We start from the raw sequence: 27164 nt of genomic DNA on the forward strand, positions 1-27164 counted from the left end.
CTTTAATGTCATAAGGAATTTTTAAAAATGATAAATCTTCTCAGTACACTTTCCCCATTGCCTGCAAATTATTTTCTCTCGTGTTTTTCCAATTTCTTTTTGAAAGTTCTGATAGACTATTTACACCATCTTTAAAAGACCCCAACAATGAAGACGCTGTTTACATCCGGTACCGCACGGATGGCAGTCTCTTCAGTCTGAGGCGCCTGCAAGCTCACACCAAGACACAAGAGAAACTTGTCCGTGAACTACTCTTTGCAGATGATGCCGCTTTAGTTGCCCATTCAGAGCCAGCTCTTCAGCGCTTGACGTCCTGCTTTGCGGAAACTGCCAAAATGTTTGGCCTGGAAGTCAGCCTGAAAAAAACTGAGGTCCTCCATCAGCCAGCTCCCCACCATGACTACCAGCCCCCCCACATCTCCATCGGGCACACAAAACTCAAAACGGTCAACCAGTTTACCTATCTCGGCTGCACCATTTCATCAGATGCAAGGATCGACAATGAGATAGACAACAGACTCGCCAAGGCAAATAGCGCCTTTGGAAGACTACACAAAAGAGTCTGGAAAAACAACCAACTGAAAAACCTCACAAAGATAAGCGTATACAGAGCCGTTGTCATACCCACACTCCTGTTCGGCTCCGAATCATGGGTCCTCTACCGGCACCACCTACGGCTCCTAGAACGCTTCCACCAGCGTTGTCTCCGCTCCATCCTCAACATCCATTGGAGCGCTCACACCCCTAACGTCGAGGTACTCGAGATGGCAGAGGTCGACAGCATCGAGTCCACGCTGCTGAAGATCCAGCTGCGCTGGATGGGTCACGTCTCCAGAATGGAGGACCATCGCCTTCCCAAGATCGTATTATATGGCGAGCTCTCCACTGGCCACCGTGACAGAGGTGCACCAAAGAAAAGGTACAAGGACTGCCTAAAGAAATCTCTTGGTGCCTGCCACATTGACCACCGCCAGTGGGCTGATAACGCCTCAAACCGTGCATCTTGGCGCCTCACAGTTTGGCGGGCAGCAGCCTCCTTTGAAGAAGACCGCAGAGCCCACCTCACTGACAAAAGGCAAAGGAGGAAAAACCCAACACCCAACCCCAACCAACCAATTTTCCCTTGCAACCGCTGCAATCGTGTCTGCCTGTCCCGCATCGGACTGGTCAGCCACAAACGAGCCTGCAGCTGACGTGGACTTTTTTACCCCCTCCATAAATCTTCGTCCGCGAAGCCAAGCCAAAGAAAAAGCAGTGCATTTCCTCAATATCCACTGTCAAAAAGTTCAGTCTTTTGAGCCAAATCTCAGCCTCTTGGTCCTTCAATCATTTCGTAAATCTATCTGTGTCATTTAAATCAGTCATAATCTCGTAAAACTTATGTCGAATCTCCTTTCAACATTTTTGGTTCTCACTTGTTCAGATCCCTTCAACTAAATGGCAGGAAGAACATTCTTCCTGCCTGATTTTCACTGCTGTTTGAAATGTAGCATGTCAACATGCCTCAGTAACACCATTTCTTCCTTAAGTCCACTTCTGTGTCACCAAGTAAAAAATAAGGGAGATTTCCAACATGTGGTGCGCTAGTGTCTTAACTGTTAATTGCTACATTTGTTAACTTTATAATTCTCTTCTTCTTCCTTTATTTGCTTGATTAGAATTAACTATTTTTACACACTGTATTACACGACCTTAAAGTGCACAGAAATCTGAATATTGCAGATGGAATGATATCTGTCAACACAATGCCTGAATGTTCTGTGCACTTCATGAATTTGATTTTTAAATGATAATACGTTACCTTCAGACTCAATGAATTAACGGAAACTTAGAGTTATACAGCTCAAAATAAGCTGACCATATTGGCATTCTGGGCTCGTCCCATACGCCTGCATTTGTTCCATATCCTTCCAAGGCCTTTTTATCTGGAAATCTGTCCAAATGTCTTTAGAATCTTGGGAAATAGAAGTGACCATTCACTTTATCCATGCCCCCCCCATCCATGTCTGTATATACCTCGATAAGGCCACCCTTCTTGGGGAATAAAGACCCAGCCTGTTCAAGCCCTCTAGTCCTGGCATTATCTTAGTGAACCTCCTCTGGACACCTGTGTCAAGTTATTAAAAACCCTTCCTTTAGCTGGGTGGCCAGATCCACATGCAAGTGTGGTCCCAACTTTTGTACTCAGTGTTCCCAATGAGACAAGCATGCCAAATACCTTTTTCACCACCCTGACCTCCTGAATTGCCCTGTGTCCCTTGTCTTTCTGTTCCACAACAATCTCCTAGACCCTGTCATTTAGTGTGTAAAGTCCCACTCTGGTGTGACTTACCAAAATGCTGCATCTCAAACTCATTAAAGTTAAATTCCATTTCTTGGGCACAACTAAACAAGTATGAGATGTTTTCCTGTAGCCTGCTCTTTAATCTGCTTCAATGGATTGATAAGACCAGCGGTTTTAATTTCAAAAGCCCTGTGGTGCAATTGAGGGTATGCAGTAGAAGTGAGAGGGGTATTTGAGCTCAGTATACTGATGGAGAAGCACATTAGGATCCTTTTTGACGGTGCTCAACAGGGAGAGGAGAGTAATATTACAGTGAGGCGTTAGATACAATGGATGGCGGAAATTAAAAGCAAGAGCCCTTTGTGTTGATGGTCAGAAGGAGCAATGTCAGGTACATATACTCTATTGGAGGGGATTGTGTGAGAGAAAGAGAGGGGGAGGAATCAAGCTTAATATTAGGCTGAGCTTGAAATCTGCATTGGTGGCAAGGGGCTGCCCAGGGTTAAGGACTTCACTGGGGGTTTTGTATGGGAGATTGGCATTTGGACTTGGACCTTGGGTGATCGCAGGTTTTGGAAGGGCAGAGGGAGATCAGGGCAGAGTATGGATTTGGGGTTGCAGTGCAGTTAGTAGTGGGTGAACGTTGAAAGCTGCAAGACTTAACTGATAGATATGTAATGCAGTGCTGGGAAGACCAATTTGACCCAGACTGTAATTGATGACGCTCCTGGGTATTGTAGTCCAGGTTCCCCTGCAATGATGAAGGAAAATTGTGTCAACCTGTGCTTTCTTGCAGCAATCACGTGAGGGCACAAAGATGGTTCACACCTGGATTCCCAACTGAGTTTTTAGGGTGTCATAAAACCACCCAGAAATAGTTGTGACTGTTTCATTCCAAATAAAAATCAATCAATAATAATGTGTAATGCTAAAAGTAACTGTATAATGTGGTTGACAATTTGTTTTTAGTGTTGGAGTATATCACTGCAAGTGATTAGAGATATTGAAAAATACAGCATCATTCTTCCTTGATTTGGTGGGCGCTTCTCATTGCCCTCCTACATTGACACGTTGTGTGCCCCTCAAGGATCTATCCATAGCATGTTGGTCACTGATCGAACCTTCAGCAACTTCATTAGAAAGTATTGCCAATTTTCGCATGTATGTACAGTGATGGCATGTCGCTCAAGCTCTCTACCTCTTTTTCATCCCTCTGCAAACACTCAGTTGTCAGACTGCTTGTCTAGTGCCCAGTATAGAATGAGCATAAATTTCTTTGATTAAAAATTGGGAATATGAATGCCATTGGCTTCGGTGCCTGTCACAAACTCTTTTCACTCTTGCATTCGATTGCCAGCGACATCTGTCTGAGATTGAACAACTTTAATGTCGCACTTGATTTTCACAAGGTTGAGATCATCATTAAGACCTCACATTTTTGCCTCAAAAACATGAATACTCCAGTTTCCCCCAAAACTGGGTAATGCACTATGGAAATCTTCATTTATGCCTCTGGGCTTGTCTTATGCAGTATGCTCCTGCATGTTTTACCTTCTTCCATCCTCCATAGATTTATTATAAACTCAGTTGTTTATGTCTTAACTTGCACCTTGCCAATCACCTATCACACGTGCTTCCAAGCCCCAGCATGCCCTTGCATCCTCTAATGCTTTTTATTTTCCGTCGACCCTGATTTAATTGCTTTCCCTCAAGCAGTGTACTTTCTGTTCAAGAATGCTCCCTGTTTTTAAGTATCCAGATTGATAAAAGGTTGGCCAAGTTGGGTGATTGAGCAGATTTGGTTATGACTAAGTGACAGGATTAGCGGCCAGAGATAGAGAAGATGTTAAATTTCTGTCACCACCTCAGAGAAAGGTACACCTCTGAACATGGATCTGAGGAGGACTTTTCCCACCAAGCAATCAGACATAACTGAAGGTCGGTCACCAATAGAATCCAGAATCTGAAGAATAGTTCATTCAGAAAATTCTTCTCACTTTCTTATTTCTTTGTCTTTCCAAAGCACTGTTCTCCTTTACAAACATGATCATCGGAAATAATAATTGGTTTAAATTTTGCATGTATAAAATACATTGGGAATTTTTTTTCACATCTATTTGCAGAACTGAAGAAATATACAAGATATGAAATCTTAATGAAGGCTTTTAATGTGGTGGGTGAGAGTCCGGCCAGCAGCCCTAAAGAGGTCTATGTGGGAGAAGCAGGTAAGCAAGTGGTGGGATGGATACAAATATTCTTCTCTTCTTTTAGCCCTAATACATGCTCTGTTTGGTTACCTCTGAACCTCTCTGTGGTTCTTCCATTAGTTCCTACAAGAGGCCCTCAAGATGTAAGGGTAAGACCTCTCACAGCAACCCAACTGGAAATTGGTTGGGATCCTCCTCCGGCAGAGGCACAGAATGGGAAAATTCAGGGTTACAAGGTAAACATGAACTTAATATAAACTTGTGTGTGCTGTAAATGGATGACTTTGTGTGCTAAACTATCTATCTTATACATGTAGGAACATTTCATGGAGGCCCTTTGACATTTTACTGATGCTTTTACAGGTCAACTTTATAAAGCCCATAAAGTATATAAGTTTCCATAAAGTAATTCCAGTATCAGGGCAAAATCAAGATTTGTGTCATTTACTTCTAATGATCAGTTTTTCCCCAGGCTACTGTCTTTCTCACCAGGTAAGCAAGCTGAATACTACATCATTGGTGGGCTAGACACTAAGCCAATCCAGATTCAGAACCGTCGTGGAGGAATTTTAAAAAAACCTTGCAATGCTGCAGTGAGCATGACCCGCTGGCACAAAACATTTGTTAAACCAATCAGAAAAGATGTCTCTGGTGGCCCATGCCTTTCTTTTAGCATAATAATGGACTGGTAAGAAATTCACTCCTTTAAAACAACAAGGACTCAAACCCAATCACAGCAAGCATACCCATATGCGTACCTGCTGCATTAACACGTCCCAGCACAGTTATTCTGTCCTTGGCATCCTTAATTCCAGAAGGGGCTGTCTTATCAGCTGTTGCCAGTGTTCTTCTGGGGCAAAAACACCAGAGCTATGATGTTTCATCAGAATTTTAGACTTTTCCTGGTGTCAGATTTTCATCAGCGATGATCTTGGCAAACTTGTCGATGAATTTCTCCGTTACGTGAGAGCTTCGTTGGATTCAAAATGGCACTAACAGCACATCAGAGTCCCACTTGAGAACACGAGAGCTCCGTTGGATTCAAAATGGCGCTGACAGTGCGTCAGAGTCCCACTTGAGAGCACGAGAGCTCCTTTGGATTCAAAATGGCGCTGACAGTGCGTCAGAGTCCCACTTGAGAGCACGAGAGCTCCGTTGGATTCAAAATGGCGCTAATAGCGCGTCAGAGTCCCACGAGCATGGCAAGCAACAAAAAATCACAACTCGTGACGTCACGTCGCCGGCCACAATATTTTTCAGATAACTGAGAATTCCGGTTAAGTGGTTTTCGAATAATTGGAAACGTACTGTACCATCATTTTCACTTTCCAAATGTGCAGTTCGTCATTGTCAACAATCAATTGAATTGGCACTCACAAAGCGGTAACACAGTCAAGAATCAGGAAGGAAATTTCACTCAACAGGGTGCAGAAAAATTAAAGAATTTTATGAATGTTGCTTAGTTGCGATTCATGAGATACTGTTGTGTCGATACAATACTTAGATTTGTTTTAAAATGAGGTCCCAAGGTCTTTCTTTTTCTTATAATACAATTGTGAAAATCTGCAGATCTATTACTGGGAGCAACAGAACCAGAATGACACCCAGAAGACAAGGATCCTCTTCCTCCCAGATAACACTGTCCGACTGAAAAACCTGGCAAGCTACACCATGTACATGGTTAGTGTGTTGGCATTCAATGCAGCTGGGGATGGACCGAGGAGTGAACCGGTTGAAGGGAGGACACATCAGTCTGGTAAGATATGGGCTCACTCTTCATATGTTGCCAAGAGCATTTGTCACGTCCAAATGCATTAATATTGATTATACAGTGAAACCCTCCCCTGGTATCCAGCATCTATATGAGCATTGGTAGATGTCAGATAGGTACATTTTATGATTGCTGGAGATCGCGATTTGCAAGGGGGCATCGATTTTAAACTCCCATATTTTGTACCAATATATTTTCCGCAATTTTCCTGCTGGGTGCTTGAACCGGCCAGTTGCCTGGATTCCAGATAATAGGGATTTGTACTGTGCTTTAGAGTGATGACAGAAGTTACTTTGTATCATTCCATTTTGGCTGCAACAGCCTAGAGAGTCCTAAACTTTTGCAGCACAGAAACAGACCCTTCAGCCCAACTTGTTCATCAGCCCAGCTAGTCCCATTTGTCTGCATTCACCTCACATCCTTCAAAACCTTTTCTATCCATGTACCTGTCTTAAATTGACCCCACTCCTGCCACTTCCCCAGGCAGCTCGTTTAATGTACCCATGCCACTCGGTGTGATGACGATTCCCCTTGAGACTCCTCTCACCTTAAATTAACGTCCTCTGGTTTTAGATTCATGTACTCTGGGGGAAAAGACTGTTTGCCTTATCTATGGCCCTCGTGATTTTATAAATGTCTGTTAGATTCTCTCTGTCTCCCCCCCCCCCCACCACTTCTCAGCTTTTTTTCTCTTCTCCCCTCCCATTCTGTAGCCAATTTATCTGTTAGCCTGTGATCCTCCCTTTCCCCTTCCCCCCACCCCATGTGCCTGAAACAGCTGAAAACTGTTTGTTATCTTTGACTATGATGGATGCCGCATGACCTGCTGAGTTTCTCCAGCACATTTGTGCACTGCATCGTTACTTTAGCTGAGCCACCAAAACTGTGCAGCACGCTTCAAATGTAGTTTCACTCATGTCCTGGCCAGTTGTAACCTGATGTCCATGCTCCTGAACTCAGTGCCCTGACTGATAAAATACTAGCAAGCCAAATGCCTACTTCACCATCTTGACCAGGTACAATTTTACTTATGCACAAGTACAACCTGACCTAACAGCGTTCTTCAGACTTCAGTGCGAAAACACAACCAGCCAGAACACACATGCAGGCAAGCGATACATGTGAGCAGTTCATTTAGTTGTTCAGCGGTCTCACTGCCCATGGGAAGAAACTGTTTCTCAGCCTGGCTCTAATACTCCTGTATTTCTTTTCCCATGATGGTAGCTGAAAGATGCTCGTAGTCCTCAACATTTTTGCATGGCCTCTACGGACATTGATCCGGATAGATAAAGTTGATGGGGGGAGGGTGGATCACCCCAGTAATCCTCTCTGTTGCTCTTATGGTCCTGTGGATTGACCCCCCCCCCCCCGATCCAATTCTCTACAACAACCCACCAGGATGCTTTCGTTAGAGCTCCTGTAAAAACCTGCATGACCATTTTCATGGAATTATGTATCATTACTCCCAAGTCTGTTTGTTGCACAGCACACCATAGAGTACTACCTTTCATTGTGGAAGTCCTGCACTGGTTTTACTTGCCAAAGTGGTACACCTCACACTTATCCAAGTTAGATTTCTTTAACTTTATTTTCCCAGATACATAATGTTACAGAGATACATACTGTACATGGAAAAAATCCTTATACCTTGACAGTGACAGGAAATCTTGGTGTCATGTAATATGTCATATAAGGTTTCTACAACCATACCTGATTTATTGGGTCTCATGAATGGTAGAACCTTGGGGCCTTCCACCAAGTAATATGGTCCTTCTGGGCAGCATCTCCACAACATGTATTTCTAGGCCACTTTGTGCATAATTTATATAATCTCTGTAATGCATCTTGTTGAACCAATGCTAATCTTACTTAACTGGCTTCATTGTTGAAGTGACTGGTTAGCTCCCCCTTATATTTGAAGATGCCTCAGTTGTAATGACATTGTGCTCCATTACGTTGGAATGATCGGAATGGGGGGATATCAGATTCATTGACCACTCCTGCCAAATTATTTGATCTTAACTGATTAACTTCAAAGTACCACTCTTGTCAACCTTCTTGTAAAGACAGGAACAAGGCAGAACTCCTAATTATTATCCAGTTACTCTTGCTAGAAGGTAAGCATCTATTGATATGTGTTGAGCTCACTTGTGATTTGCCTCGTAGCATTCTGCTTATTAAAAATCACATGAAATGTGATAATTCAGATTTAAAATGGGTGGGGGAATGCAAACACTTTAAGATATTAAAATTATGATGTGGGGTCATACACAGAATTGCAGCACTGAAGCGAACACCATATAATTTTCTTCTGGTTTCATATCTTGACTTGATGTAAGCTTGTGTGTAATGGCAAAAGGTAGTACAGTATGATTGGCATGCTTGTGGAGTGCATTTTCAAATTAATAATAGTGGCATGAGGACAAGGACAATCTAATTATATTTCTAACATATTCTCATGAGGAATTCAAATTATTCTCTATTTGTAAAAGCAATGTTCAGGAGTCAGGATTTCTGATCTCCTCGGGGATAATATTAATGCTCATTGCAAATAGATCAGACAGAGGAAATCTTTTAAAGTGACGGCAAGACTTGAAGAATTTTAGTCTAGATGGTAAGGGCGGGGTTGTTTTCTTCAGAAAAAAATAGCAGATAAGAGATTTAATTAATGAATATGAAATTATGACAGGTCAGTAGGAAGGACCCATTTCCCATAATAGGTTTAAGAATGGGCAAGGTAAATGCAATGAAATCCATGGTATCTGGCACCTACAGGGACTGGTAGATGCCAGTTCAGCAGGTTTTCCAGTTGCTTGAGACTCGCTCTAACAATGCCAAACTAATACACCTGAATTAAGAATCAACAGTTTAAAAGACAAAAATACTATACTGTACTTACACTGAATAAACTTCACTTGCATGAATTTATAAACCTAAAAAGCCTCCTGAAAGACAACCAATAACATTATAATTACCCCCCCCCCCACCAAGTTTACAGATAAACCTTAATATACTTAAAAATATATTAATAAAGATAAAGACTAAGCAGGGATGAGGACACTTTAAGAGAGTCAACACAAGCAGCATCAACCAGCGCTTTATCCTGGGCGATGCCATTTTATTCAAACACAACTTTATTCAAACAGCTGCTCTGAGCAAAGCACAACCAAGGCTCTCTGCTGGCTGAATATTTGCTCTCACTGTCACTAAATGCTTATGTTTTACTTCAGAGAAGATTTACTTTTACAATGTTAAACTTTTATTTGTTAAAAAAAATATTTTCCTCAATTTTTTTTATAGTTGCTTGAATTGCAGATATCTCGGCTGCACCATTTCATCGGATGCAAGGATTGACAACGAGATAGACAACAGACTCGCCAAGGCAAATAGCGCCTTTGGAAGACTACACAAAAGAGTCTGGAAAAACAACCAACTGAAAAACCTCACAAAGATTAGCATATACAGAGCCGTTGTCATACCCACACTCCTGTTCGGCTCCGAATCATGGGTCCTCTACCAGCATCACCTACGGCTCCTAGAACACTTCCACCAGCGTTGTCTCCACTCCATCCTCAACATTCATTGGAGCGACTTCATCTCCAACATCGAAGTACTCGAGATGGCAGAGTCCGACAGCATCGAATGCACGCTGCTGAAGATCCAACTGCGCTGGGTAGGTCACGTCTCTAGCATGGAGGACCATCGCCTTCCCAAGATCATATTATATGGTGAGCTCTCCACTGGCCAACGAGACAGAGATGCACCAAAGAAGAGGTACAAGGACTGCCTAAAGAAATCTCTTGGTTCCTGCCACATTGACCACCGCCAGTGGGCTGATCTCGCCTCAAACCATGCATCTTGGCGCCTCACAGTTCAGCGGGCAGCAACCTCCTTTGAAGAAGACCGCAGAGCCCATCTCACTGACAAAAGACAAAGGAGGAAAAACCCAACACCCAACCCCAACCAACCAATTTTCCCTTGCAACCGCTGCAACCGTGTCTGCCTGTCCCGCATCGGACTTGTCAGCCACAAACGAGCCTGCAGCTGACGTGGACATTTACCCCTCCATAAATCTTCGTCCGCGAAGCCAAGCCAAAGAAGAACTGCAATAGGTAGAAGAACTGGACAGATTCTAGGATAAAAACCTCTCGAAGAATGATGGCGATCTGGAACACTCTGCGTGAAAAGGCAGTGGAGGCAGAAATTCTCAAAGTTGCTCTGGATGAACAATTCATAGACAGAAAACAAGGCTAAAAAGGAATTTCATAGAGTCTGAATACCTCATGTTTGTCTTCTTGGATACAGAATACCCACTTTAGGCTGTGTTTCTATGAAATTATGGAAATTTTTTTTAAAAGGAACTAAATTTGCCAATGTATTTCTGACAACTGAAAATGAAATTGTTTTAAATTGTCGTGAGAATCTGATGTTTGTTTGCCTGATTAAGAAGCAATGTGGTGTATGTTTATTGCTTTCAAATACAACATGCGAGGAATTCTCTACATTGTTTTTAATACCTGAGGTTGGATGGACGCAGATTAAAACCTGACCACAAGAGATCAAGCATGATCACTCTGGCTGTTATGCCTCCCCAGGTGAAAGTTGATCCAGATTTTTATTAATGCATATGCAGACTTAAGTATTATCAGCTTTCCCTTTTTTCCATTTTTCTCTGATTTTTATATGGTGTGATACTGAAGCAAATCCATGAATATCTGAAAGTTAAACATTTAAATATTTCTGTGCTTTTGTTTTTTTCTGATACAGCTCCTGGTGCTCCCAGCTTCATTACATTTACAGAAGTTACTACCACTACATTGAAAGTGCTGTGGGGAGAGCCAGCGATGCCCAATGGAGTTCTCAGGGGATACAGGCTGGTCTACGAGCCATTGGAATCAGTACAAGGTACAAAGAGCACATGGTGAATGTGGCAGGGCACTAAGCAGAATAGATTAAAAAATGATGAAAACGCTCAGCAGTTCAGGCAGAATTTAATGAAAGAGAAACAAAATTAACATTTCAAATCAAGGGCCTTTTGTCAGAACTGGGAAAGGAAAACTGGCCTGTTTTAAGTTGGAGATGGCAGCAGAAGATTGGGTAGGACCATTAGAGTATCTCTGATAGGATGAGTCCAGGGGTGTTCAGAATACAAGGTGAAGGTGACAGGTTGGTATGGATAGTTGGTGAAACTATGAACATAAAAGAGGGGAAAGAAGTAAAACACAAAAGTCTGCAGACCCTGGTTAAAGGAAAAACATGGCGCTGGAGAAACTCAGCAGGTCAAACAGTGGACTTTATATGAACAAAGATACATACCCAACGTTTCAGGCTTGAGACCTTCATCAAATCACCTTGATGAAGAGCTCAAGTCTTAAACGTTGATTATGTATCTTTATCTTTGCTGTATAAAGTGCATTGTTTAACCTGCTGAGTTTCTTCAATGTGTTTTTACATAAAAGAAATGAAATGACAGCAGTTGCAGAGAGCACAAAGGGATGTAAAAGCTGCAAACTTTAGAGGTGTAAGAAATGCCCAGATGGTCAGGCCATGCTCGTGGAGAGAGACAAACTATGCCAGAACTGCAGATGGGTGGCTGGCAGCAGATTAGCTAAATATAATAATTTGTTTCTCTGCCCTAAAGACATCTTTCTAATAAATTCTGTCTGAAAAATTAAGGAGGGTTTTGACTTCGGCCAATAATTTAATCAGATTATATTAAAATGGTATTGAAATAGCAAAATATCAGGACCATTGAAAGTCTGATATTACAGCAGAAAATGCAGCGAACACTCAGCCGAATTATCTTGAATTAATATTTTAATCAATGACCATGCACCAGGACTGAATTGTTAGAGAAAACTAACTTTTAAGATGTAGAGAAGGGTGGCGGGGAGAAGAGGAGGTCTGAGATAGGATAAAAGCGGGAGAGGTGAAGAAACAAAGAAAATGTTTCTTTCTATTCCCCTGTTTTAGGCTGTCCCTCAGTATCTAAATGATTCCCACTTAATTTCTTTCTTTTTAAAATATTTTTATTGATTTTCAGTAATAATAAGTTGGTACAATACAATTATGGAATGTGCTACAGAAAAAAGAAACAAAGAAAAGCACTCCGAGAATAATCATACTCATGAATTCCCAAAGCACAGCCATAAAAATTAAAAATGGACATAATAAATTTAAATTTTCCAAACCCCTGACCCTAAACAAGGTTGAAAGTTAGTGTTTATGAAAGAAAGTAGCTCACTCTGAAGTGGGACAACACAGTAACAAAATTCTGTATTAACACTGAACCTAAAGATTATGGTCCTTGAATGGGCCCCATAACATTTGGAATCTAATGTTTGAATCATTAATTGCTTATCTAATTTTTTCCAAATTTAAACAAGACATTTTGTCCATTGGCCATTATGCATGAATAGGTGAGGTATTATCTTTCCACTTAATCAAAATAGCACATCTGGCCAACAATGAAGTAAAAGATAAATGCAACATTTAATTAGAGTTAATCAAACATCGTCTTCTCCAAGAATTCCAAACAGAGCAAATAAGGAATTTGGTTCTCATTTTAAATTGAGAATCACTGATGATGTTTGAAAAGCTTCTCTCCAATATTTTTACAAACTGGGGCACATCCAGAACATATGGACTAAAAAAGCATCATCATTTATCCCAACGAGGATTTATATCGGAGCAAAAATGAGATCATTTGAGTCTAGACATGTGGGCTCTGTGTACCACTTTGAATTGCAACAGACAGTGGCGAGCACACAGAGATGTAGTGTTAATTGGTTTGAAACCTCTTTGGACAGCGAAAGGTTCAAATCCTGCTCCCAGGGATTCTTAATTTGAACTAAAGGGGTATGCCTTAGACCAGTCAATTTGTCATAAATAACCTTTATCAAAAGGTTGTAATCCAAAAAAATGTATGAAGAATATTCGCCAGAATAAAATTGTCAAATTTTATTATAGGGTGGTGAAAATGTATAACCTTATGTTCTTGTTAATTTCATAATTGAGTTGCCGGCCTGCTTGGGTAGAAATGGAATTAAATTCCACCAAAAATGTTTCCATCTCTGCATTTCTTGGGTCCTCAATTTCCTGTGTTTTATATAAATTAATTGACAATCCGATTGTTAAATACAGTTTGAAAAAATGTGTGCAGTTCATAAGATATTTTGGATATCAGGGCTTTGCTCTTGCAAGCCCCATTATGTCCAATCATCTTTTTCAGCCTTCTTTGCAGGATTCTGATTTTAATGACTGGTATAGATTTGGTATTAAATGTTTTAAAGACCTTTTTTATTGATAGTGGTTTTGCATCTTTTGGTTAGAAAATTTAATTTACCAAACGCTTATTTTTTCAGATACTGGCAAATCAGCCATTTTATTCAATCTCAGATCCCCAATTTTCCTCGAGCTCCCACTGACTTTAAAAAGCTGGCTCAACAGATTGGAATTGCATTGTCGACAGACACTCCTGCATTTGTAGGGATGGTTTGTGGAGCATTTATTTTGGAACAGTTTGTTTTATTTTCTTTCTATTTGGTTAGGTGTGAGTAAAGTGGTGACAGTTGATCTTCGTGGCAACAATCAACGCTGGCTGAAGATTCGGGATTTGTTTAAAGGAGTCCCCTACTGCTTTCATGTCCAAGCCAAAACCTATATTTTTGGCCCTGAGATAAAGGCTAATATTACACCTGGTCCAGAAGAAGGTAAGGGCTGTGTTGTGTTTGTCGGCTTGCACTGGAAGAAGATCCTGCCAATGTAAAGAGCAAGCGGTCATTTGAATTTTCTTGCTTGATTCCTCATGTTAAGCAGCCAGTTTGGCAGCTGGCCACAGAGAAGAACATTAGGTTTTCAGATTTCAGATTTATTGTCAGAGTGCATACATGACATCACATACAACCCTGAGATTCTTTTTCCTGCAGGCGAGGCAGAATTACCACTCATTGGTCATGCAAAAAAGAACTGTACACAGCGTAGTCATGTAAACAAATAAAGTACTGTAAACAGATATCAAATGTAAAGAAACTGCAATACAGAGAAAATTTAAAAAATCAATAAATTGTACAAGTAAGAGTCCTTAAACGAGTCTCTGATTGAGTTTGTTGTTGAGGAGTCTGATGGTGGAGGGGTAGCAGCTGTTTCTGAACCTGGTGGTGTGAATCTTGTGGAACCTATACCTCTTTCCTGATGGCAGCAGTGAGAACAGAGTGTGAGCGGAGTGGTGAGGGTCTTTGATGATTGCTGCTACTCTCCGACGGCAGTGTTCCTGTAGATGTTCTCAATGGTGGAGAGAGTTTTGCCTCTCATGTCCTGGGCTGTGTCCATTCATTTTTGGAGGGCTTTACTTTCAGGTGTGTTGGTGTCCCCATACCAGACCGTGATGCAGCTAGTCAGCACACCTTCCACCACACATCTGTAGAAATTTGTCAGGGTTTTTGGTGTCATACCAAACCTCCGGAAACTCATGAGGAAGTAGAGGTGTTGACATGCTTTATTCACAATGACTTTAGTATGTAGGTCCAGGAAAGGTCCTCCGAGATAGAGACTCCCAAGAACTTCTTGCTCACCCTCTCTACCTCTGAGCCCCCAATGACCACTGGATTGTATATGTCTGCCTTCCTGAAGTTAACAATCAGCTCCTTAGTTTTGGTGACATTGAGTACTGACTCATCACCTTTCTTTATTCAACCCACTATCATGGTATTGCCGGCAAATTTGTAGATGGTGTTATTGTTGTACCGAGCCACACAGTCATAGGTGTAAAGTGAGTAGAGCAGGGGGCTAAGATTGCAGCCCAGTGGCACTCCGGTACTGATGGAGATTGTAGAGGAGATGTTCTTGCCAATCCTCACTGATTGTGGTCTGCAGGTGAGGAAATCCTTGATCCATTTACACAGTGGGTTGTTGAATCTCAGGTCTCAGAGTCTGCTGATCAGTTTTGAGAGGATATTGTGTTAAATATTGAACTGTAGTCAATAAAGAGCATCCTGATGAATGGACCTTTACTGTCAAGATGTTCCAGGCCTTTGTGTAGAGACAGTGAGATGACATCCACCTTCCAACTTGTATGTATGAAATCCACATGGTGTTGGACATACTGTAAAGCAATCTGACTTTAAATTAATAGAGAGATGGCAAATTTGATCATTATTACCTTAAGAATGAATAGCTATAACCCACTGGAATCTTTGCACCAATCATCCTATGTGGCCAGAGCACCATTTAAGTCCATTGTGATTGATGGTTTTGTATTTGTTACAATTAAGGTTAATTTTGCATTATATTGTTTCCCAGTTATTTCAGAAAATATTAATTGTTTCATTAAATGCAGTATTTTATTTCCTTTTACACTCATTTTTCACTCCATTGAGATCCACGAAATGCAAATTAGCATTAACCATTGCTGTCTCATGGGACCTTTCAACTGCCTTCTGATTGAAAGAAGCACAACTGCGGACTTTTCATTGAATACTTAAACATTTAATTTCCATCCATGCAATTTTAGCTGAATAAGTAAGGAAGCTTTGAGAACTCAATCATCAGACCACATATAATGAATTTGGGTTGGGAGAGCTTACCAAACAATAATTACAAAAGAGAACCAAACTTGTATCAAGTCATGCCCTCTTCTGCTTCTAATTGAGGCAAGAGCTATTCTACTTCTGGGAAGCCAGTTGGTGAAGATTTAAATGCTATATTGAGGCTGCCTGCTGTTCTTTTATCTCATGGGGATCAGGTTATCCAGGCCTTGGGAAAGCAGTACCTGAAAGTTGAGAGGATCTGAATTCCTGAGATAATCTTTAGAATGGCGCAGGTGAATCGGGAGGAGTAGCGATGCATCCCTTCTTGACGAAAAACCTGCCCAATGAATCTGTCGCAAACTGTCTGCTATCAACTCCAACACCTCTTACCCCACTACACCCAAATTCACACCCCAAAACAGCATATGCTTCATATTTTTTCCCTCCAATAGCTTTCTGCTCCATCTCTAACCACCTACAGGTTTACATCATGGACTACCATCTAAATATTTTTAAATTTTTAAAAAATTTTATTTAAACTTACATTTTTAAAATTTAAACATACAGCACAGTATTAGGCCATTTCGGCCCACAAGCCTGTGCCGCCCACAAGCCCGGTATGTTTTGAATGGTGGGAGGAAACCAGAGCCCAGAGAAAACCCACGCAGACACAGGGAGAGCATACAAACTCCTTACAGACAGCGCGGGATTCAAACCCAGGTCCCGATTGCCGGTGTTGTAAAGGCGATGCGCTAACCTCTATGCTGACTGTCCACCCAGATCGCTTCTATCTAGTTTCAGCTATCCCTCAACCCCCAATCTGCTTTCTACACTATCTGAACCCCAGCAGAAGCCATTTGGTGCTTCTGTTCATCAACAACTACCCTGCCTGATAAAAAGAGTTCCAATAACCAAGATATGTATCCTCACTGTCTCCCCAACCACCATTCACTCTTCTCGAGAAGTTAACCCCTTCCCACGAATTGCAATCCCACACTCCCCCTCCCCACCCAACTGCCATCTCTCCCAATAATTCAACATCTCTGACTCCCATCCCTCTCCTTCCAACCATCAGATTCAGATATTTTTTCCAGATTTATTGTCAGAGTATATACATGACATCACATACAATCCTGAGATTCCTTTTTCCTGCAGGCGAGGCAGAATTACCACTAATCGGTAGTGCGCAAAATTAACTGTACGCAGCGTAAAACATTTAAACAAAGAGTTGTAAACAAACTGTGCAATACAGAGAGCGCAAAAAGAAAATTAATAAAGTGCACGAGCAAGAGTCCTTAAATGAGTCCCCGATTGAGTTTGTTGTTGAGGAGTCTGATGGTGGAGGGGTAGCAACTGTTTCTGAACCTGGTGGTGAGAGTCTTGTGGCACCTATTACCTCCTTCCAGATGGCGGCAGCAAGAACAGAGCATGTGCTGGGTGGTGAGGGTCTTTAATGATTGCTACTGCCTCTGACAGCATTGTTCCCTGTAGATGTATTCAGTAGTGGGGAGGGTTTTATCTGTGATGTCCTGGGGTGTGTCCACTACGTTTTGGAGGGCTTTTGCTCAGACCGTGATGCAGCTGGTCAGCACACTTTCCACCACACCTCTGTAGAAATTTGCCAGGGTTTCCGGTGTCATATCAAACTTCCACAAACTCCTGAAGAAGTAGAGATGCAGATTTACTTTCTTCATGATGCCATTGATGTGTTGTGTCCAGAAAAAAGTTCTCCAAGGTAGTGACTCCCAAGAGCCTAAATTTGCTTATCCTCTCCTGCTAGACCCAACTACTAGACCTGATAGTCAGCTCTTTCTCTGAAGCCTTCCCTTCCTACCAACCCCAGCTTCCTTCCCTCTGGCTCCATCTCTTTCTCTCCGGCCCCAGCCTCCTTCCCTCTGACCTGGCTTCTACTCATGGACTACTGCTCCTTGTCTCTGACTTGTATTCCCACCCCTCCAGCTTCCTTCCACATCCCACCAACAAGGCTACCCCTCCCACCATTCTTTTCTCTTTGACTGCCATCCCCACTGTTCTGGACACCATCACATCACTGCTCCACCATTAAGCACTCGCTCCTCACCTGAAACCCAATTGGCTTGTTTTAACCATCCACTGCTCTTCATGCCATGCCCAATATGTTCTCTCTGCCCTGCTCCCAGTTGCCCAAGGACCCACTTTGCTTCCACTGACCACCACTGACAATATTTATCTCATCTGCGCCACCATCTCTGCATCACCATCTCCCCCCAGACCTGCAATTACCTATTCCTATTCTTCCTGAACAGTGTCCCCTTCCAGGATATTTAGAAATGTGCTCTGTAAACAAAGCCCAAACTTCGTCCCCTTCTCACCATTTACGCTCATTCCACTCTCCAACTATGCACAAATTTTGCTTTTGAGCTGAATATCCAGCTGATCATTCTGGGTGTGTTAAAATGCTCAAGTGGGAAATTATCACAGCTACTAAATTTTAACTTTAATTTTTTTTTAATTTAATTTAGACATACAGCGCATTAACAGGCCATTTTGTCCCACGAGTCCATGCCACCCAATTTACACCCAATTAACCTACTCCCCTACGTTTCGAACAGTGGGAGGAGACAGCAGCTTCTGGAAAAAACCCAAGCAGACGCAGGGAGAACGTACAAACTCCTTAGAGACAGCGTGGGATGCGAACCCCGCTCTCGATCGCTGGCGCTGTAAAGGCATTGCGCTAACCGCTATGCCAACCTTGCCGACTTGTTGAGTGGTCAGCACTTTTTGAAGGCTACAGAGTTGTGTTCCTCACTGATAGACCCTTTGAAAATTATTAAAATAAAACTACTTTAAAAAAAATTAAAAAAACAGCAGAAGTACAAATATTGCACTTGGGTGAAAAATATTGATTCAATTTAATTGCATGCTAATATTTGTTAAAAGTAAACACCCAAGTTTGTGAGAAGTTTTTTTTTGAACTGTTGGTTTATTTATAAGCTCATTTAAATTCAACCTGGTCCCAAGTAGCTTATTTGTGCTTTTTACTTTGTTCTATTTCACCCTGCTCTTCTGTGACATCAATCTGAGAACAGCTTGTTCCTTGAAGTGAAATGAATATAATAACTGGAGGCAATGGATTGATTACTATCTGAGCCCTTGGTATTGCATAAGCCAAGGCAACAACAAGCAAGGCGCAGAAGCCAAAAATGAGCCTGTCATGCAATTTTTAAATGGCTAGATGCATGTCCCCACTGCCCCCACCCCCTCTGATGTAAACTCTTAGACTTGCTGTCTCCTCGCCAATGTTTGAAAAATAGAGACAATATTAAATATTAACCAGGTGAGGTTAAGAACAAGGCTAACCCCCAAACTTATTTACACCTGATAAATTGAGCTTAATTTCATGTTTTTAAGTTGTAAGGAACTTCATTTTAGGAATTGACAGGAAAAAAAGGCTATAACCATATAACCGTTTACAGCACGGAAACAGGCCCTCTGGACTGATATTGACAGAAGCCTTTGCGGTTTGTCTCCCAGCCAAGATGTCATCGTGCATGGAAAGAATAAATTAAAGGGATTGGGAAAGATAGAGAGAAGCCAGGCATTTTTTTTTTGGTGAGGACGGATATGTTTTTATTTTGTGGAAGAAGAAATTGGATATTTGTCAATGCATGAGAAGTATCTGTAGTCCTCACAGTGAAGTTGACTAATACAAGGGAGATCATAGCATCACAGAAAAGTTCACTCGTCCATTCCCAAGGGAATCTAAGATTCAATGCAACTTTGAAAGAGAGCCTTTAATCGTAGAGCCACAGAAGAATCTGATGCAACTGTGTTTGTGCTGTGACTAGTATTTCCCTCAGAGATATTGCTACCATGGTAAATAGGAATGTTACCATGACAATTTTTGATTCAATCAATAATAACTTTTTTTGAATGATGACCAGTAACCTGCACAATGCAGCTCTAAGGGTATAAGAGTTTAACAATTTGGTGTGCATAGAACTGGAAACTAATTGACTAAAATTAGTCAAATTGAAGTGGACATAATTTTTAAAAATTAACCCTGCACAGTAACAACTTCGTTTGGATGAAGCACAGAGGGCAGTCAGTCGTTCAGTACATGGGCAGCAAACCTTTGGATAGACTCATGGTTATGAAGGATGAAATGAAGGAAACTAGCCAGGGATACAATGGAATAATAAAAGACTCGAGATAATAAAGGCACAACTGTAACTTCCATCTGCAGATGAACTGAGGGAGAAAGGGAAATGGGCAATGAAATGGAAATCTGATTATGACTGATGTATTTGGTTGGATCCTCATCATGGGTAGTTGATGGAGAATATTAGCTATAGAATGTCGAGTTATGGGAATTATGATGAAGAAACCATCACACAGACTTGGCCAGTAAGATGGGGGGGGAGAGAGAGGGAGAGAGTAACCAAGGACATTCCAGACAGGAATCAATTCTCACCTCTTCTACTCTTTCTTTGGCTTGGCTTCGCGGACGAAGATTTATGGAGGGGGTAAAAAGTCCACGTCAGCTGCAGGCTCGTTTGTGGCTGACAAGTCCGATGCGGGACAGGCAGACACGATTGCAGGGGTTGCAGGGGAAAATTGGTTGGTTGGGGTTGGGTGTTGGGTTTTTCCTCCTTTGCCTTTTGTCAGTGAGGTGGGCTCTGCGGTCTTCTTCAAAGGAGGTTGCTGCCCGCCAAACTGTGAGGCGCCAAGATGCACGGTTTGAGGCGTTATCAGCCCACTGACGGTGGTCAATGTGGCAGGCACCAAGAGATTTCTTTAGGCAGTCCTTGTACCTTTTCTTTGGTGCACCTCTGTCACGGTGGCCAGTGGAGAGCTCGCCATATAACACGATCTTGGGAAGGCGATGGTCCTCCATTCTGGAGACGTGACCCATCCAGCGCAGCTGGATCTTCAGCAGCGTGGACTCGATGCTGTCGACCTCTGCCATCTCGAGTACTTCGACGTTAGGGACGAAAGCGCTCCAATGGATGTTGAGGATGGAGCGGAGACAACGCTGGTGGAAGCGTTCTAGGAGCCGTAGGTGGTGCCGGTAGAGGACCCATGATTCGGAGCCGAACAGGAGTGTGGGTATGACAACGGCTCTGTATACGCTTATCTTTGTGAGGTTTTTCAGTTGGTTGTTTTTCCAGACTCTTTTGTGTAGTCTTCCAAAGGCGCTATTTGCCTTGGCGAGTCTGTTGTCTATCTCATTGTCGATCCTTGCATCTGATGAAATGGTGCAGCCGAGATAGGTAAACTGGTTGACCGTTTTGAGTTTTGTGTGCCCGATGGAGATGTGGGGGGGCTGGTAGTCATGGTGGGGAGCTGGCTGATGGAGGACCTCAGTTTTCTTCAGGCTGACTTCCAGGCCAAACATTTTGGCAGTTTCCACAAAGCAGGACGTCAAGCGCTGAAGAGCTGGCTCTAAGCCATATCTTAATGCCTGCCTGATCTCTTTAACACAATAGTGCTGGCTGACTGACTACTACCTGATAATCACGATCTAAAGGTTGCAATAAGCGACCAGTCCCTGAATGGCATAGTTTCTGCTTTGAAGTGTTGGGCGCCATTGTCAACTTCAAGAATCTAAGATTACTGTAAAACTAGCCATTTACATGTGTAAATTGGAAGCCAGAAATCAGGTGGCCAGAGAATAGATACTGATAAGCAGCCCTTCCAGACTCCTATCGATTTTTTGTATACCAGAAGGATGTTCTTAATTATAACTGGTACATGGGATTAAATGACCAACAACAAATCATTTCCCTGTCTTTAGGAAGAGGATGTGCAAAATGTAAAACATAAGAAATTTTATCCAATTTGTATGCAGGAAAATGCCTTAAATATTGTACCCTGTGACTGTTCTTTGAATGACACCAAACAGTCTTAGTGAGGTGACCTTGTCTACCCAACACTACAGACTGCTCATTCCCGTTAGCGTTATTCGAATAAAGTCTGTTCGAATTGTACTATGTGGCTTGGTTGTATTTTTTTTGTATCTTGACAGGAGCTCGACTTTAACATTAATGAATTACATCCCAAATTCAATCAATAGGTGTCATTGCTAGTTTATTATTAGTTAAATCAACAACTTAAGAACATTGCCACATTTCAAGATTCCTTTATTGGTATGTATTAATACAGAAAATGTAATATTACACAGAATTTTCTTTTGCCTTCCATAAATTTTTTTTAAAGTCTACGCCGCTTTCTCTAGGGCAGTAAGATAAAGCCAATAAATGCTGTTCGCCCCAGCAACAACTTGAGAAATGAATAAATAATCAAAAGGTTGCCCAAGCCTCCTGCAAGTGTCGTCATAAGTGCCTCCTCCCAATTCTGTATGCTGTGATCAATCACATTGAGAACAAGGCTGTTGTCCTTTGCGTAAGTGATAGGAAATGTGTTCATCAATCTGAAGACATGCCTGATATAGGTATAATGCAGGTTTTGGCAAAAATGCAGCTTTGAAAATTATAGTGGAGAGCAACAAAATGAAGACTGATGGTGCAATGAACAAGAACCATTTTTGGGTGAAGTTTTCTCATCAAGGTTATCTTATACTGATGAGTGGTAGTTGGTTTTGGGTTCACCTGAGTGAATCTTTAGTGAAGCTGTCTGCTCATTTTGCTGGCTTCCTTCTGCGTTCACTCCCAAAGGGATCAACATGAAGCTCTTTACAAAGAAGTAAATAGTGTGGTGCACAGTAAACGGTAATACTGCTTGAGACAGTAGCTGGATTGTACTTCAGCTCACGGATCATGCCTGTTCTTCTCATTGGGTTAAATTAATCAGAATGAAGATAAAATATCTGCAAACTATTTGAAGAGTTATGAAAATGGCTTTTTTTCGTGCATATTGTATTCAGACTCTCCGGCTCAAAATAGGAAATGTTATAAAAGTGTCATCTCTGGATGTGAAAGGCAGGGACTGCAAAGCAATGTGTTTGACAACTTTCTATCGTAAGCTATAGTAGGTATTGGATACTAAATATCTGCAGCTATTTAACAGTACAATGTGTTTATTCCTTTTCACGTGTTTCCTTTTCTTTTTTAACAAAGGATGGCTTGATATTTTGCCTAGGTTCCCCAGGGCCCCCTCTAAATCCTTCCATCAGTGAAACTGCATCAACTGTCACGATTCATTGGACACAAGGAATGCCTGGAGCTGGACCAATAAAAAGTTATGCAATCGAGGCAAGACCTTCAGGTGAGCAAGCTATGGAATTCTCTAAATTCAAACCTTGTCTCACATGATTTACATTGAACCTTAAAATAATAAAATACTGCTGCTTATCTGTGCAATTTAGAAATTGAATTAAATGCAAACAAATAGTGTAAAAAAGAGAATTGATTAATTTGGTTTCATTTTTTAAATTCTCCTGATCAAGTCGAATCAATACTCTCAGCACATTAGACTTACTATGTAGGAAAAATAAACTTTTGAAAGCCATTCACTAACAAGATAGCTCTCCTCTAATGGTATTTTTAGATTTAATAAGGAAATAAATTTACTTGACACCTTGGCATTTTTTTTCCAAAGAGGCATAACTAAAAATGGGGTTCAGTGGGGGCAAGGAAATGAGAGACCAGAACTTGATGCAGGAGAGAAAATGATCAGCATGTCTTTGGATGACTTAAAATTCAAAGAGAGCAGAGGACTGGAAGCTTGTTAGCTGACCTTTGGAAGAGTCAAAACTTGGGGGGAGGTCATTAGGTCATTTCGGCAATGAGTTGTCTGAAGTAGAACACTTTGAATGTAGAGAGTTCTTCTGAAAAGAGGCATACTACAGTAAAACCCCTCGTATCTGGAAAATTTAAGCAACTGCCAGCCTCAAACAACCGGCAAAAAAAATTGAGGAAAATAAATTTTAAAAATTAAAATAAACAAGAATAAAATAGGTTAAAAAAATCTGTAAGTTTAAAATTGTAAAATAAATGTTCTCTGAAGTAACATAAACCTTTGGTGAAGATGAGAGTAAATATTCAGCCAGCGGAATGCCTTGGCCTGCTTTGCTCGTAGCAGCTGTTTGAATAAAGTTGTGTGAAACAGCTGTGGCGTCACCCAGGATAATGAGCTGGCTGATGCTGCTCGTCGTTGGGGGCGACTCTCTTAAAGTGTCTCCTTATTCCTGCTGGGTAAGCGTCACCCCGGTCAGAGGCGTGTAAACTTGGGGGAGGGGGGATTAATTATCTATAATGTTATTGTTCGTCTTTCGGGCGGCTCCATGGAGGGGGAGGAACCTGCAGATACAGCGATGATTAAATGTTTTCAAAGAATATGTCTGAAAATAAAATTCTTTAAGCTTTACACATCGTGAAAGTGAAATTTGTTCAACGCAAGTGCAGTATAGTATTTTCAACTTTTGTCTTTTAATGCAGGTGCATTGTTAAGCATTGTAAGAGCAAGTCTCAAGCAACCAGATAATTCATTTATATGACATTGATCAATCCCCATAGGTGTTGTATACCAGTAGTTTGACTGTAGTTATAAGAGTTTGCCAAATTTAAGCCAAAATAAAAATAAAAACTGTTAAATTTCATTTTCAATGGTATTGAACTATACTTGAACTCTTCTGTGATAAATATTTTATAATATTTGGTTGTTTTCTCATTTAGATGAAGGATTGTGGGATACATTTGAGAAAGGCATCCCAAGTGATGCCACATCACATGAGGTTAACCGGGATAAGCTAAAAGAAGGAGTGAGTTATGAATTTCGGGTCATTGCATTCAATCAGTTTGGATATGGTGAACCAAGTATGCCATCCTTTGTGAGATCAGGTAATTAACTCAGGTAATGTTCTCAGGTCTGCGGTACCAAATAATTGTTTGAAGTCGGAGAACATTGATTGATGTGAATGAATTCTTCTGGAAGCTGTTCACTTTGACTCTTTTTTATGATTTGATGACAACTTGCTTTGTCTAGGAAATGTCTTCATTGTTTTTGATTTTGTATAATTTAAATAGACCCCACATTTCTTATTCAACATGAAGGGAACATTGTCCAGCTACCAATAAGATAATAATGAGGCTGTTGGTTGGACTGTTAAAATGCTGAATATCAGTCAAGACTGTGCAAGGGGAAAAGGAGGGTAATTGTAATATGAGAGGTTTAGACCATGTCTTCATGGTCCCAGATTAAATGACATCTCAAGCGAGCATGAAAGAAATTGTGTGAGTTCACCTTGGATAGGGTTCGGCAGCAGATATACAGAGGACCCGTTCATCAGGGGGATTAGGAAAAATTCAGCCAGGACCAGGGACTTGGTGGGAAGAATGTTTTGGGTAGACGCAACAACTTGAAGCCAATAAAGAGGCAAGAAGTCTCAGATAGAAAAGAGCATATCAATAATAATTTGGAAACAAGACAAGTACAATTACGTTCAGAATTGTGCTTTAGGCGGTGAAGATAAAGGGAAAATAAAAGATGAATAGTAATTACATCAGAAGTAAAGGTGTGAGCAAAACTGTTGAGCAGAAAGACAGGCCAGAGTATGTAGCACGTATAAATGTTGTTTATACAAATGCATAGAGTGTGAGGAATAAATCAAATTAATTGAAAGGGCAAATTCTACTTAGTGGGTAAAATGCAGGAGTCATTCCTCATGCACGATAGTTATTACTGAGATGTGGTTGAAAGACCATATAGGGAACTGAATGTTCCAGGTTATAATGTCTGCGAGGAAAAGTGGCAGACGGGAAGCTTCAAGGCTTAAAGACAAAATGGCTTCAGTTTGAAGGAAGGATTTGGTTAGGACCTGGGACACATAAATGATCCCTTTGGTCCCTAAAGTAACCCATTTTTTCCATGGCTGCGTTTTTGCTCCTGATGTGCAAGTAGAATCATGAGGTTCTCTGTAATCTTAATTGCCTTTCTGACCCTTATCTTGTCCTCCTAGACCAGGGGTGTCAAACTCAAATTCACGGAGGGCCAAAATTAAAAACTTGGACTAAGTCGAGGGCCAAACTAAATATTTATTGAAAATTTTCAACAACATCTGCATGTTTTCCCTTCTTTCAACATATGTAATGTTCAACTTTTTCTTATTAAAATAAATGTTTAATAATAGTTTTGGATAAACTCTTTCCAGAAGCATTAACAAATGAGAAATAAAATATTCAATAAATAATATTTCTCTATAGAGGATTTGTCAAATGTTGCTAGTGTGCTGTCGAATAGTAAAATCTGAGGGGTATTGAGAATGTGGGAGAATAACATGATTCCTGAAACAATCAAATGGGTGACTGATTGTGGGCATGAACTCTAGCAGGGTTATTTGCCATGCCCTTTTTCCATTGGTACAGATATCCTTTGATTTACACACTTTTCAAGTTTTATGCCTAATGAGCTTGTATCCAGGTGCAGGACCATTTTTAACCAGGAATATATTTATCACTGTGACATGAAACTATTGGAAGATCGTTTTATCCTGAGATTAAAGTTCATAATACTTACTCAGGCCTGTGTGCGGGAGGGTGGGGTGTGCGGGAGGGCGGGGTTTGCGGGCGATCGGGTTGGACAACGACAGTGCGGGGGCATCGGCTCTCGCAGCAGGGCGGCACCTCGGCGGATCAGCGGCCCCGTCACCGTGAGTCGTGGGTCGGCCTGCGGCAGGGAGGGGGAGTGGGCAACGGTCCTGGTGAGGTCAGGCCCCCCCTGAGTTTCTGCCGGACCCCCCTTGACCTGCTGAGTTTCTCCCGGACCCGCCTTGACCTGCTGAGTTTCTGCCGGACCCCCCTTGACCTACTGAGTTTCTCCCAGACCTCCCTTGACCTGCTGAGTTTCTCCCGGACCCCCCTTGACCTGCTGAGTTTCTCCTAGACTCCCTCCCCTTGACCTTCTGAGTTTCTCCCAGACCCCTCCCCCTTGACCTGCTGAGTTTCTCCCGGATCCCCCTTTGAGCTGCTGAGTTTCTCCCGGACCACCCTTGACTGCTGAGTTTCTCCCGGACCCCCCCTTGACCTGCTGAGTTTCTCCCGGACCCACTTTTCTTTCCGTGCCGGTGTCCCAGGACCTTTCCAGGGCAGTCTCCGCGCTCAGGACCACGCTGGGATCCTGGTCAGCGGTGGAGGAGCAAGTGAGCGCGGCTAATCCCGATCCAGCCCACGCCACTCCCGAGATTGGCGGGGGGGTTCCACCCTACCTGCCCGACCAGCCTCGCTCGCCACTTGTACTCTGGGCACCCGCCGCTGGTCCGGTGGGAAGGCGCAGGGCGACCGGCGCCCCCATTGCCCGGCGGGGAGCCCCAATCTTCCCTCCGGCGTCCCGACTCCATCTGCAGCTCCAAGAAACGCTGTGCCACTGGGGTTCCGGGCGCTGAGAAGCGGCCTTGGCTTCCCCTGACACCGGCCAGGCCGCGTTGCGGTGGGGGGGGG

General features: G+C 42.1%; 1 protein-coding gene across 3 annotated transcripts in view; it reads left to right on the plus strand.

Annotated features, from left to right (window-relative positions):
• sdk1a (sidekick cell adhesion molecule 1a) overlaps nt 1-27164 on the plus strand; it is a 681074-nt gene that overhangs the window by 635177 nt on the left and 18733 nt on the right. For all 3 annotated transcript variants that reach the window (XM_069906184.1, XM_069906185.1, XM_069906186.1), the window contains 7 exons: nt 4408-4509; nt 4612-4727; nt 6061-6247; nt 11030-11167; nt 13813-13974; nt 22870-22995; nt 24405-24569. In XM_069906184.1, the coding sequence (XP_069762285.1) occupies nt 4408-4509; nt 4612-4727; nt 6061-6247; nt 11030-11167; nt 13813-13974; nt 22870-22995; nt 24405-24569 (996 nt within the window). The remainder of the gene's footprint in view (nt 1-4407; nt 4510-4611; nt 4728-6060; nt 6248-11029; nt 11168-13812; nt 13975-22869; nt 22996-24404; nt 24570-27164) is intronic.

This window comes from Narcine bancroftii, chromosome 12 (genome assembly GCF_036971445.1).
Source record: "Narcine bancroftii isolate sNarBan1 chromosome 12, sNarBan1.hap1, whole genome shotgun sequence".
Classification (NCBI taxonomy): Eukaryota; Metazoa; Chordata; class Chondrichthyes; order Torpediniformes; family Narcinidae; genus Narcine; species Narcine bancroftii.